The sequence below is a fragment of the Palaemon carinicauda genome, unplaced genomic scaffold (genome assembly GCF_036898095.1).
Source record: "Palaemon carinicauda isolate YSFRI2023 unplaced genomic scaffold, ASM3689809v2 scaffold43, whole genome shotgun sequence".
Classification (NCBI taxonomy): Eukaryota; Metazoa; Arthropoda; class Malacostraca; order Decapoda; family Palaemonidae; genus Palaemon; species Palaemon carinicauda.
Genome location: NW_027171684.1, coordinates 346,382 through 360,937, shown reverse-complemented (window position 1 = coordinate 360,937; position 14,556 = coordinate 346,382). Strand labels below are relative to the sequence as shown.

The following is a 14,556-nucleotide window of genomic DNA, read 5'->3' as shown; positions in this document are numbered from 1 at the left end:
TACGTCCTTTGGGGGTAAAGGGATGGCTTTTGTGAAACGTACCGGTACGTCCATGGGGGTAAAGGGATGGCTTTTGTGAAACGTACCGGTACGTCCATGGGGGTAAAGGGAAGGCTTTTGTGAAACGTACCGGTACGTCCATGGGGGTAAAGGGATGGCTTTTGTGAAATGTACCAGTACGTCCTTTAGGAGTAAAAGGGTTAATTTGAATCTACTTAATTGTGAGTCATGTTGTATCTACCTTAATTTTCTTTAGGTGACATTTTGTGCAAGTTTTCGGTTGAGAAAGTAGCTTGTATTTCTTGTACTTGATTTTCCATGCGATCACGTCTTGGCATCTTTTACACACCTGAAAAATTAAAATTTTTACTATTCATTTAAATAAAGATTTTTTCATTCTTATATTTCTTATTCATAGAAACATCTCTTTATTATAATGGACATTTCACTGCAAGCTGGGACAGCTGTTGAATCTTTTAAACAAATGCATTAAAATCTACATAATCTAGATTAATGGGGGAAAAATGTCCAGATATGATGATAGTACAGATTTGCAGAATATACAATAGGATAGGTTGGCATAAAAAATTGTAATGTAGAATATCTTTTATATGGTTTATCGATGTATATTTACTTGTAAGCATGGTACGCTACTAAATACTAATTCTTATAACTACACCCACATGTTTTAGCACTAAAAAAACTCCACAATAGGTAAGCAATTATGAGGTTTTTTAATAAAAAAATTATCAATTTGGAAGTATAATAATTTTTATTTTTCCTAACACAAACCTTAGCGATTTTTAAGGGTATTACTTTCTGCGAAGCTGAAAGGATGTGCCATTAGAATTTAGCAAGGGTTGACTACTCATTCAGCTAGATTGCAGGGGGGGGGTTAGTAGGTGGTAGCTAGCTACCCCTCACCCGTACACCTGTGATTGTGCTTTACTTTGCGTGGAGGTTGGACTTTGACGAGTGACAGGGTTGGCGGGCAAGTATGTATAAATAACTAAGGTTTGTATCGTTACGAAAAATACAAATTACTTCCTAATTTGTCATTTGTTCCATAACAGGAATGCAAACTAACGCTATTTATAGGGGTGACTCACCCATTAGGAGAGTGGACGTCCCTGCCAAACTGGCTTTTGGTCTAACCCGGGGTACTCCTTATTGTGCAGGTTAGTGCGCAAATAAGGAGACCCTGACACCTTGCTAAACCTGCTAAGCATGGTCTGTAGCCTACGCAAGATGTGTGCGATGAAATACAAGCAATACGACTGTCAAGGTAAAAGTTATTCCGAGTCACATAGGAATAACCAAGGAGACCGAGACATTCCCAAAACCACTTCGCAAGTGTATGGGGTTGCAACAGTATTGGGACAGTACTAGTTTACACAAATGAGCAATGGTTTACGTGCAGAGGCTTGAGGTCAGCTTGTGCAGAGGACCAGAATGCTGATTTCCACAAGGGAGGGGAGGATGAAGAAAGGAAAAGAGCCAGACATTCCTTTTCATTCATTCAGACTAAGACCCGGGTAGCCAACGCCTTCAACCTTCTGGTACTTGTCCAATAATGAGCTTGAGGTACTAAACCAGCTGTTGTGCAACTACCACAGGACCGACAGAAAACAGATCAAGGTTCCTGTGGGTCACCTCTTGAAGGTAGTGGGCAGTAAAAGTAGTTTGGCGTTTCCATACGCCCGCTTGCGACACTTGCGTCATAGAGTAGTTCTTTTTGCAGGCCAGGGACGTAGCTACGCCCCTGACATCCTGGGCTCTGGGACAACAAGAAAAGGAGGATTGGGATTCAGAGCAAGATCAATGACCCAGCTAATTCATGCGGTAATTGTGTTTTTCGTGATCCTCCTCTTATTTCTGCCAGTGCTGACAAAAAGTGAGGGAACTCAGAGACGAGCTGCTGTTGTTCTCTTGAGGTAGCACCTCAAAACACCTTACTGGGCATAGTCACAGATGATCTGGGTCGTCGGTTACAGAGCGGTGACTCGTTATCCGGAAGGAGATGAATCTACGATGCGAAACTCCCGGATTCTGAGTCTTGGCAACAACCTCAGGGACGAAGCTGAGGCTTACCTCTCCCCATCCCCTTGAATGGGCGACGACATACGAGAGACCATGAAGTTCGCCAACTCGTTTAGCCAAGACCAAGGCGAGCAGGAACACCATCTTCCAGGTTAGAAAGCTAACTGTTGCTTGGTATAAATTTTCGTACGGAGGTCCATTTAGGGCCAAAAGAACTAGAACGACATTCCATAGGGGAAGTCTCACTTCCGACTGCGGACAGGTATGTTCATAACTACAAAGTTGGAGGGAAAGTTCTAGCAATGAGAGAATGTCCATTCCTTTCAGTTTAAAGGTGAGACTCAAGGCTGAGCGACAGCCTTTAATCGTTGAAACCAAAAGACGCAGTTCTTCCAAAAAATATACAAGGAACTCTGCTTTTGCTGGAATGGTAGCATCGAGTGGATTGAGGCCCCTTTCACGACACCAACCACAGAAAACGTTCCACTTCGCTTGGCAGACTGAGACTGACAACTTCCGCATATATCCAGACATCCTCTTTCCAACGTATTGTGAAAATCCTCTCTGAGTGAGATGCTGAATAGTCTCCAGGCGTGAAGACGTAGCGAAGCTGCTGCCTTGTGGTAAATGTTAACATGTGGTTGTCTGAGTAGATTGTGTTGTGGAAGTTCTCTTAGCAGCTCCGTCATGAGCAGCAGAAGTTCCAGGAACCATTCTGCGGGATGCCGTAGCGGAGCTATAGAGATCATCGAAAGAATGACCGATGTTCTGGTCTTGTCGAGTATCTCATCAGACAGAACAGTGGGAATGCGTAAATGTCGATGTTATCCAACCATTGTTGGAATGCATCTTGCCAGAGAGCCTTGGTGTCATGGATTGGGGAGCAGTACAATGGGAGCCTGAAGTTCAGGGCCGTTGCAAATGTATTCACAGTCAGAAAACCCCACAAAGTCAAGACTTACTTGGCTACTAGATGATCCAACAATCATTCAGAACCCACTATCTGTGACGCTCTGCTCAGATTGTTGGCGAGCACATTCCTCTTGCCAGGAATGAAGCTCGCTGATAGTAAGACCGAGTGGACTCCACCCATCTCAGTATCTCTACTGCTAGCTGGGATAGGGGCGGCAAAAAAGTACCTCCATGCTTTTATATGAGCCCCTACCGAGGTGTTGTCGCTCATCACCACCACCGAGTGACCCGCTAGGAACTGGTGGAACTCTTGATGGGCCAGATATAAGGCCTTCATCTCTAGGAGATTTATGTGAAGGTACTTTTCAAACTCTGACTAAAGGCCTGAAGCCGTGTGGTGCAGCACGTGCCCCCAGCCCCACCCTTCTTTTGATGCGTTTGAAAACAGCATCAATTCGGGTGGACGGACGAGAAGATTGACACCCTTCAGAAGACTCTTGTCTGCCAGCCACCATCCAAGGTCCGTTCTTTTCTCTGATACCATGGGGATTAGAGTGTCCAGGGAATCAAAGGCTTGATCCAAATTGGACTTCAGGCACCACTGGAGAGATTGAATCATAAGGCGACCGTTGGGAACTAGATGGACCAAGGATGATAGGTGTTCGAGAAAACCTAGCCACTTTTGCTTTGAGTTCTTATCGTCTGAGAAAGGGTCTTGCGACTTTCCTCAGCCTCCCTATCCTGTCATTTGATGGGAAGACTTTGCGTAATTTGGTGTCTAATATCATGCACAGGTATACCAGTCTTTGAGTGGAAAGTAGGGATGACTTCGAGGTTTACCATGATCTCTAGATTTTGGTAAAGTCTCAGAAGTTTGTCTCGGTGCTGGAGGGTCATCACCGAGTATGCTAGGATCTGCCAGTCCTACAGGTGACGAAGGAGACGGATACCGAGCCTGTGCGCCCTGAAGACCCTAGGGCGAACACTCTTGTGAAGACCTGAGGTGATGTGGAAAGGCCGAAGCACAGCACCTTTATCTGGTAAATTTTTTTGTTGATGTTGAATCTTGGATACTTCCTTGAAGACGGATGGACTGAGATCTGGAAGTATGCGTCCTTTAAATCCAGTGTACACAAAGTCATGTGGCCTTACAGCTTGTCTGACCGTGTGTGCCGTCTCCATGCTGAACAAAGTCTGTTCAACAAATTTGTTCAGAGCCGAGGGGTCGAAGACTGGTCTCCAGCTTCCAGACCCCCTTTTCACAAGTAAGAGTCGACTGAAGAAGCCTAGGGACCCATCGAGGACCTCCTGGAGAACGCCCTTCTTCAATACGGTCTGGACTTTGGCCCGAAGTGCCTGGCCCTTTGCTGATCCCATCCCAAAGGAGTTCACAAGCACTGGATTCTTGGTCAGTGGAGGGAGAGATGAGATGAACGGGACACGATACCCTGAACGAATCACAGAGACCATCCAAGGTTCGGCCCCGAGCTGCATCCACCTGAACCAGCAGCTTTGTAGGCGTACCCCGACTGGTGGACAAGTAGGGGGCTCACCTATCCTAGGGCTTGTGGCTTTTGCCACCACCTCTCCGCTGTTTTCCTCCATGGTTGGACTTAGAGCCTTTACGGTCCTTGGCACGACAGGGCTTTTCGACGACACCTTTTCTTTGCCGCCATCTAACTTGAAGGAGGGTTCGGTTGGCTGGTTTTTGGGGGGGGCTGGAGGTCTCTAGGGCCACGATGTAAAGGCCCTATGAAGGAGGGAGTCCTGGTTGGACTTCCTCTCTCTCTCCGGGGAGGAGTTCCAGAGCCTAGCGATCTCGGCATTAGGGACCTGTTGGTGGAATCTCTCGGGCAACGCATCACTTCGTTTCTAGATGGTATTGGCCCACAGGTTCACCACTTGGTGGATCAGAAACTCTATGGTTTGGGTGCTGGAGAGGATGTGACAACCTTTTGGAGGGGAGAGACCTAAGAACCTCTACAAGATCCAAGGGCAAAACGCAACAAGGGGATATGCGGCCTGGCCTCGTATCATTCCCTTGGGTGATGCTAACCAGGATACAGATCAACAGGCCCTGATTGGTCGACTCTCATCTGTTACCCAATAGTATGTAAGCCATACAGACAATACACTAAGTCTCAGCACAGCATCAGTAGACGCAGACTGTGTATTTTCCATCACACTTGTTTAACCATGTTTTCTTTGTGATATTTTTTACACTGTGCCTCAATTTCGTTTTTACCACATGTTTGTTTTTTAATTTGTTGAGGGACAAAATTATTATTTTATCATTAAAATAATGAATCTAATATGTTCTTTATTTTTTTTTAAATACAGCACATTTTGAGGATTGGAGCAAAATTTAGGACCATGGCTAGCCAGAAAAACTTGGCACAAACTGAATTTGCATAAAGCAAATCCACGAAAAAAAAAGGAACAGTGCACCTTCGACAGGGTGTGCTTGAGTAAATAAACCAGAGTTCTCAAATGTCTTCTCCCTAGAATGCACAAAATATATATTTTCGGCTGATAGTGTGTACCTGGAGAAGCACTAAACCCTGGGAGAATACCTACTGTTTAAGGCCCCAGCATTCAGAAGTGAATGTGTTTATCTAGAATGGCACGTTCAAATGGCCAAAGGAGATTCTGCAGGTGATTGCGCACTTAAGTCAGTCTAGGCCATATCTCCTCCCAGGAGGATAGGCCTCTCACAATAGTTCCTTAACCAAAGAGTACATATATTTATCTGTATGGCAAGCACAAATGCATAAAATTTTTCAGTTCTACTGATTAAGTTCCTACCAAAAGGAGTGCATATAAAACTGAGCTTGTCTCCCTATAAGGTCAAGATTTGAGAGCTGAGCTCTAGCATGCTGAATTGACATATTCTACTTTTTAAAAAATGCCTTCCCAAGGTGAATCTTGTTCATTCTCTGATGCTCGCTCAGAAGTTGAAGAGCATGCTCGCTCAGAAGTTGAAGAGCATGCTCGCTTAAAGTCCTATAATATCCTAGGAGATTGTGTGTAATGGTTAACAGAAGATTGCACTCAAGCACTCACAGGTGAGTGTATGACCATACTCGTTGTAGCCGAGAACAAAGGTGAAGTGTCTTTGACAGGAGTGTAGGCGGGGCTACTCATCCATGCTCGACCCCGTACAGTAGTTAACTACCTTTTTAACAATATTAATGGCTGTTCTGGGTCCAGTGAAGTATTCCCTATTTCAAATGACAAAAGGTTTGTATATGTGTAGGAACAAATAAAGCTGTGGTTTACACTTGCATCTAAACAAAGAGTCCAAAGAACACAGAATCAATTAATCAATCCATAAAATTAAATCAATTTCATACTATAAAATTTTACAAGTAAATCTGCACAATAACTTACAAAAAATCACATAATTTTCTAAATAGTATTCTTCTCATGTACTGAATTCAATTACTGAACATGAAGTACTTGATCATTCCATAACAAATCAACTTTATTGCGAGAAAAAGAACATACATACTGCCTGAACAAAGTTTACAGTTTTTACAAGATGCACCAAGATAATTTCTTACCTCTGCAACCTCCAAACTATTGATTTTTTGTGTCCTCTTGCTTTTGTCATATTTGTTGTTTTTAAAAGCTGTGACATTCTGATGCTTTTGTCTCCTAGACCTACTAAGGTTTCCCTTTTGACTACTCATGGCGAGTCTTCGTCTTCTTACACTTCTGGAAAGTTTAGTAGAGAAAAGCAGAATTTAATAATCATTAGCTAATATAGTACTGTAATGTAAATAAAATATCAATGAATAAAAAAACTCTGAATTATTGCACCAGCATCCCTCTTACACATTTAATGATTTATACAAAAATATGAGTAATATGCCAAATCTGGAATTTGTATTTTTCAAAACTATACTAACCTGGGATCTTTACTTAGGATATATGTTTCAGACCTAGCTGGATTTGGCCATAAAAACTGTCACACGAGGTATCAACAATCATTTGCTAGTTAGCAAGGATAGCAGGGTGAAGACAAACCTCAACACTCGCACTCACCCAATGAGCTCTCTTCACTTTTGATTGCAGGCAGGATTTCTAGGGGAAGGTAATGATGGCCCAATTACTGTATGTGTAATGAACTCTGGTTTGTAAAGTTCAGAAAAATACAAATTAATTCCAACATTCGTTCTTTACTTAAGGAACTCGCCTCTAGGAGGGTAGAAGTCCATATTCCAACTGGTTGGACACATTGCCCCGAATATAAATCCGAGCTCGATATATAGTGAGAAGAATACCCTGAAACCTTGTGAATACTCAGCCTACCAATTCTAAAGAGTCGACGAGCTGAGCACTCATGGTGAGCGAGTGGAAACTCGCAGTGTTACTTGGTCAGGTAAGTAGAAAGGGATGAGTTGACCCATACTTCTACCAACACTTAGACACTGCCATGCCAACTCCACCTCGCAGGGAGATTGAGGACATGACAAAATCTACTACAGAAAACAAAACTTACATGCAGTCAGGAGGCCAGCTTGCAAAGTCTATGGATGCTGTGCCCAGACAGAGGGATTGATGAAGAAAGAAAAGGTCAATCAGTCTATCCATTCATCCCAGACTAAAACTATGTAACTTTTGCCCTTGACTGACTGCTACTAGTCCTGCAAGGAGCTAAAGTAGCTAAACCACTTGTTGAGCAGCCACTACACGACCTAGTGTGAACGTATCTTGGGTCATGTGGGTTATATGTTGCAGGTAATGGGCCATGAAGGAGGTTTACTCTTCCACAGGCCTGCTTGGAGAACCTGCACCACATATAAGTTTCTCTTGAATACCATGGACGTGTATATGCCCCTGACATCATAAGCTCTAAGTTGCCTACTCTGTTGAGTAGAGTGAGGATAGAGTGTGTGGTCAATGATCTGCTGAATCGAAGAGGAGACAGTGTTCTTGGTGATCCTCCTTCTGACCCTGCCCCTACTGATAAGCAGACGTTTGATGAGGGCGAGCTCTCTTTGTGTACTTGAGATAGTGCCTTAACGCTTTCACAGGACATAGTAACAGTTGGTCATGAACATCAGTTACTACCCAAAGACTAAAAATCTGGAAGGGTTTGATCTTAGAGTAGGTTACAGGAGGATTTTGAGCAATAAACTCAGGGATGAAGCCAAGTGTTACTTGTCCCAAATCCCTTGAATGAGCACTGTCATAAGAGGAACCATGCAACTCAATAATCCTCTTTGCAGAGGCAAGTGTGAAAAGAAAGACCTTCTTCAGAGTTAAGTTGTGATCTGATGCTTGACTCAATTGTTCACAAGGAGCTCATTTTAGGGAACGTACCTTCACCACATTCCAAGGAGATGGTCTTACTTTCGACTGAAGGCAGGTAATCTAGAAACTCCCTATGAGCATGGACAATTCCGTTGAGGAAATTTAAACTCCTTTCAATCTAAAAACTAGACTTATGGCTGAGCGATAGCCTTTCACCTCCGAGACTGAGCAGTATTTTCTCTTGAAAGTACAACAAAAAGTTAGCAATCAAGGGTATAGACAGCAATAGAAGACCACCTGGGTTCCCAGACAACCATTTCACCACTCTGTGCAAAAATCTTCCGCTGTGAGAGGAGATGCTGGATAACCTCCAGGGGTGAAGTCGTAGGGATGTGACAGTCTTGTGGAAGATCTCTGCAAGTGGTTGTTGAAGAAGGTCATGTATGGATGATAACTACCTCGGAACCTATGTCAGCAGAAGCAGAAGTTCTAGATACTATTCTGCTTGCTGTCACAATGGTGCTATTAAGTCATTAGCAGGCTGCAGGATGACGTCACCTTTTTGAGGAGTCTCCTCATTAGGCAGAATAGGGGGAATGGATAGACATCCAAGTTGTTCCACAGCTGTTGGAAGGCGTCCTGAAAGGTACGGATAGACATTCAAGTTGTTCCACAGCTGTTGGAAGGCGTCCTGAAAGGCCACCTATGGGTCTGGTACTGATGAACAGTATACCGGAACCTTCCAGTTGAGGGACATTGCAAACAGGTCTATTATTGGCGAACCCCACAAAGTCCAGACTGTCGGCTATCCGGGGAAGCAAAGACCACTCGGAGTACTACTGCTCCGCTTGTCAGACAGAATGTTCTTCTTGCCTGGAATGAACCAGGCTGACAGGGAGATCGAATTGTCTTACGTCCAATGCAGAATTTTCATGGTTAGAAGGCAAAGCCTCTGTGAAAGGTACCTCCTTGTTTGTTTAAGTAAGAAGGTCCTCAACTTACAAACTAAAATCCTAATTGTCCCAGCACAAATACAAATCTTTCACAATTGGGTATATAGTTTTTGGCAAAGCTGAACTAATCATGATAAGTTTTAGTGAGGATTAACTACCGCAACCGCTAGGGGGTGGGGTAGACCGGCTACCCTGCTCACTCACACATGTAGGTTGAGTAACCACTTTGCTTTCTTGGCTTGGTAAAGACAGGCATACTGCCCACACTCCCAATTTTCTGGCTTTTATAATTGCTTTACCTTTCTTTCCAGTTTGAGTGTGCGTGTCATTGACGTGTCCCATGAGTGCTTGTCCAGGTCACGAAGGCCGCGCTAGTGGTACCTTCATGTCCGCCCTTGTGAAGGAACCCCAACTGCTGTGCCCGACTTGTCGGGGCCGCCAGTGTTCAAAGGACGCCTCCTGTATAGAGTGTAGGGAGTGATCTGCCTCCCCTAGAGGAAGATGGCTTAATCCTCTTCCATTTCCCCTTTGGTTTTACTGGAGCCACGTGAACCTGTAAGGGGCTCCCAGTAAGGGGCTCCCACACTTATCTGTAACATTCTCTTCCCGATTCTTCTTCTAGGGGGAGAGAGGTTTCTCCCCAACACTGGCTCTAGCTAAAGTCGACCCTTCGGAACTCCTCCTAGGGTCTGATGGAGGAGAGGAACTGGGGAGGAGAGAAGTCAACAGAAGAATCCTTGGGGAGCAGCCCACAGATTGAGAATGGAGATGGGGCCCAGTCACTGCTTATCACACTACACTAAACAGTGCGGTCAACCAACCAGGGGGGGTCCCTACCACCTATACCACTGACAGGAGGATCCCTTGGACAAGGAGCGCTAGGTCCGGGAACCTGAAAAGAAGGGTTAGCCTTACCTGGCAAGTGAGGCACCTATACGCTGGGGGTTTGGCCGGGTGCTGATCCCTCAAAGAGGTGGCCTGCTTCTGTACCTCCTTCGCTCGTCCATCCTGGGTCCTCTCGTGATTGGAATAGTCACCCCGCTGCTCACACAGGGTGAGCTGATCTCCCTGTGGGTGACAGTCCCTTGGCGACAGGCGCTTGCGAGCCTGCGACAAGACCAAAGCAATCAGCATAGGGGACCGATGAGAGGGCGAGGGGCAACGGGGTGGAAGGTACTGCCTTGGCGAATGCCTAAAAGGCGAGAACCGAGAGGGAGATTTTCGAAATCTCGGAAAGATGCTGGCGCTTAACAGGAGAGCGCCAAGAAGATGGAAACTCAAGAGCGCTAGGGGCTAGTTCGGGCAAGTGACGCTCATGCGTCTGACGAACCCTCGGATCGTCACGCCTCAAGTGAAGGCTTCTCTGAGGCGAAAGACAATCAATTTTCACCTGATGGGGAGGTGACGATAGCTGGTGGTGAGATGGTGTTGGATCACGATCAGCTGATGCGTAGCGAACACCTGACGAGTCTCGCACAGCTGACACGTACTGAGCCGCTGGCGAACCATGCGCAGCTGTCAAAAGATGAGCTGCTGGCCAGTCACGCATAGCTATCGCATAGCGAACAGCTGACATGTGACGAGAACCAGAAGGTTCAGCGTGACAAGCGCCCGAAGGTTTAGCATAAGAACCCGAAGGAACATCGTGACAAGAGCCCAGAAGCTCGGGGATTCGGTCCTTTGCAGGATGGCACATCCTTACCGCAGGGGGTGGGAGGATGCCTAGGGTGAAAAGGAGTTAAATACTCCTCCACCCAACGAACCTCAGAAGGGGAACGTCTAGCAGGTTCCTCCGAAGAGGAAGCCCACTTGGTTTCTCTGGGGAACTCTTTCATAAACAAGAAATGGCCATCCGAAGGAGAAACCTGCATCAGATTTTGCTCTTCCCCCAACAGAAGAGTTGGCTGAGTGGGGGAAAAGCACCATCATCAGAGTCGGCTCAGTGGGGGGAAAAGCACCATCATCAGAGTCGGCTCAGTGGGGGGAAAAGCACCATCATCAGCGTCGGCAGAAAACGGCAACAGCAAGTCCGAATGAGTGGGGACCAAAGTCGTCTGGTGCCAAACCCAACGGAGAAGGATCCACCTCCAAGGAAGTTGGAGTAAGCTTCCTCTCAGCACCCAGTTGAAGGAGCTTAAACAGGACTTCCTTCAACGGGAAACCAGCAAAACCCAAGAGACTGCCACATCTGGAAAACAGAAAAATTTCAGGTGCTCCCCAGGGAAATGGTACCATCCCTCGATCCTTGAGGTTGACCAGAGGTTAAAAAATGGCCTGCGCTGCGACTCAGCTGTTCCACAAAGGAGACCGATCGAAGAGCAGCTTCAAGGTGAGATCGGGGGGTGGGTTAAAGAAGAAATCCGAGATTTTTTCGACTTCGAGGACGACCGCGAAGGCGAATAATCTCGTTTGGACTTCTTTCTACTATGCCCAAACCTCTCCCAACATTCAGAATAAGTGCTGTCCTGGTCACAACGCCAGCCACGGACACAGATGGTGCGTGTCTGTCTCAAGGGCGGACATAAAGGTACCGCAGGAGAGGCCCTCAAGCCCAGGGCACTTATACATGAGGCCAGCAAAAGAGTACACACACACACATTGCAAAAGAAAAAGTAAATTAAAGTGGAAACGGAAATTATTTTCAAAAAGTTAAAAGGCAAGTCAAGGAGGGAGAGAGTGGCAACGTCCGAACTCTAAACTCTACCCGAGCCAAAAGCAAAGTGGGTACTCAGCCCAGATGTGTGAGTGAGCAGGGTAGCTGGCTACCCTCCACCCTTCCCGCTAACTAGCGGTTAGGGTAATTATCCCTGGCTAAAAATTTTATGGCTCGTCTTTCAGCTACGTCAAAAGTAATATCTACTATAAATAGCAAGGGTTTTTATTGAGTCATGGAATGAACATACAGTATATTAATGGATATTAATCTATACAGTACTGGTGAAAACAATAGTTGCCTCCTCGAGGTCAATGAACTCATACGAGTGTCAATACCTTGATGAATATAGTTTCAGTTTCTCGATTCTTCGCTTTGTTCATCCGGAATAAGGTGTTGGGACGACAAGGTCACAGACTCGTCCTTTCACACAGAAAAATTCTGTACGTGTAGCTCGAAGAAATTTTCTAAGTGTATTTACGTACCGGACAGAGAATGGAAACAGGGCAATACTCTAAAGATGATGAGACAATAGCAGTTACAACTCCTCTGAGGACAAAGAATGAACGACTTGATAGTCTAACTCCTCAGAGGCCGAAGTGCTCCAAGCTGCCATACCCTCAGATGCTGGAAAAGCATTAGGTGCTTCAGCTTCTGTTGGGAAAACATAAGAGCGTGGCACTGATTGATTGATTGATTTCAAGTTTTCTGGCATCCTGAAGCGTGGCACCGAGCGGCACATAAGCTTGTCAGGTGAAGGCCTGCTGCTGTTAAGGAGGCTCACTGATGATAGCCCATATGCGCTGTGGTGTCTCGATGATTGTAAGAGGTTTTAGAGCAGTCCTGTTACGTCATCCTCTTCAACTCAACGAGAGGATAAGTGGGAAGGTCTCGAGCTGATTCTTCTTGTAGAGTGAGAAGGTTTTGTGTCGCTGATAGGTTTTAATGTGGGAAAAAAATCATTGTGTCGACCGGTCTTGGAGCGTAGTGAGGATCTCTGTGCATAGGATCTCGAAACAATTTAAAACGTTGAGAAGAAGCATCTGACAAGTGCCCTGTGACTCATGGAAGAGTAGGTAAAGTAATAGAAATCCAATTATGAGGTGTCCAACGATCACACAGTATTCAATCGGACAGTCTGATCATGCTGGCATCCTAGCACATGAAGACCGATAACACAGTGATCGATCACTTGGTGAAGGTGCGTGTGGAGACCTGGCAAAAGGGGCCTAAGTGAATGGCAGTCTTGGTGGGACCAGTCTGCTGGAGCTGAGACACTCTGATAACACTCTCATACTGCTGCTATTGTACATTCCTCTGTGATATCTGGAAGTCTCCAAAGGAAAGAGATGACGGCAGGACCCCTCATCCACCCACATCAAGGAGCAAGTGCTCAGTCTTGTACGAGATTGAGTACTGCAAATAGGTGTGAACACCTGTACCTCATATATACACAACAAAGTGCTGGGTTTGTTCCTGGAACAGTACATGCCTCTCTTCCTGGTACAGTACGTACCCCTCTTGGTGTGTATCATTCTTGCGTAAGTGAGGAAAGATCAATTAGTGATAACTACGTCTTATTGATCATTCTTTGACGTCTTCCCCTTCAGGAGGGAGGTAGCATCGTCCACAGTTCTGTCGAAGGTACTGCTTTCAGTAAGAGACAGAGAGTTGTGCATGCCGACATTTCTTCCATCTTTGGGATAATTATCAGCATGTACTCCCCCTGGCACAAGACCAAGCCCAGGTAGTGAAAGCAGTGCATACCAATATTTCTCCCCCACCCCCATTAGACAACTCCAGCACACACCACATCCCTCTCTCTCCTAAAAGAGAAAAAGATCAGTTGTCCAGGAAGGGGGAAAGATGGGCAGTGCCATTCATCCCAAAACGACAGTGCATGTACTCAGCCTCGCATGAGTTGTGCCGATATTTTTCCTCCTACTCCAAGATGGGAGATTCTTGGTAGTGCACCGTTTCTCCCCCAGAAAAAAAAAATGGCTGGACTTCTTTAATGACATCTTCTTTTTCTTTAAGTTACATCGACGACTCTCTAACAAATATAAGGCAGAGGAGGAGAAGGAGCTTAAACTTCGCCTTCTACAAGATCCTGCCGGCAGATGAGGAGGCTTTCACACGGAAAGAGACCACAAGAGCTCTACGAAGAGACAACACAACCAGGCGATACATTCTTGGCGCTTTTCTGGGATCGGAAACGCACAAAAGGTAAGAAGAGCGGTGACCCTCCCATCCTCGGCAGCAATAGGCCTTCTTCCTCTGATGGAGCACAGCGATGTCTAAGGAATGCCATCTTTACTGTATTAGAATTTATATCGTGGTCATCGTCACAAGGCCACAGAAGTAAAGGAATAAAGGGATTTTGACGAAGGAAAAATCTATTTCTGGGGAGAGACCTGTGACGGCCGGTGAAAGTCCTTCTTTTCTAATATAAATCTTCCAAATATACTAGAGAAAGATAAAAGCATGGAATGCAGAGGTTACAACCCTCGCGCGAGCACCTTGTTGGTGTCGTATATCTAACAAGGGCGTGTGTAAATGACGTCTAATAGAAAATGTAAAGTGGATATCGGGAGGCTTGTACAGAAAACTGTCAGCGAGTTATTGAAAAACTACAGCATATCTGTCTTCCTTCTTATTACCTCTCGCTCACAAAAATCTTCCAACACATTTATCGATACGAAAAAGTCAAGACATTGTAGTTCATTGAGACAGAGCAGG

General features: G+C 45.5%; 1 protein-coding gene across 3 annotated transcripts in view; it reads right to left on the bottom strand.

The window, feature by feature from the left end:
- Positions 1 to 14,556, bottom strand: part of LOC137636891 (golgin subfamily A member 6-like protein 25) — a 131,647-nt gene that overhangs the window by 49,947 nt on the left and 67,144 nt on the right. For all 3 annotated transcript variants that reach the window (XM_068369247.1, XM_068369248.1, XM_068369249.1), the window contains exons 2-3: positions 6,516 to 6,669; positions 242 to 349 (exon numbers count right to left, since the gene is read on the bottom strand). In XM_068369247.1, the coding sequence (XP_068225348.1) occupies positions 242 to 349; positions 6,516 to 6,644 (237 nt within the window). In that variant the 5' untranslated portion in view covers positions 6,645 to 6,669. The remainder of the gene's footprint in view (positions 1 to 241; positions 350 to 6,515; positions 6,670 to 14,556) is intronic.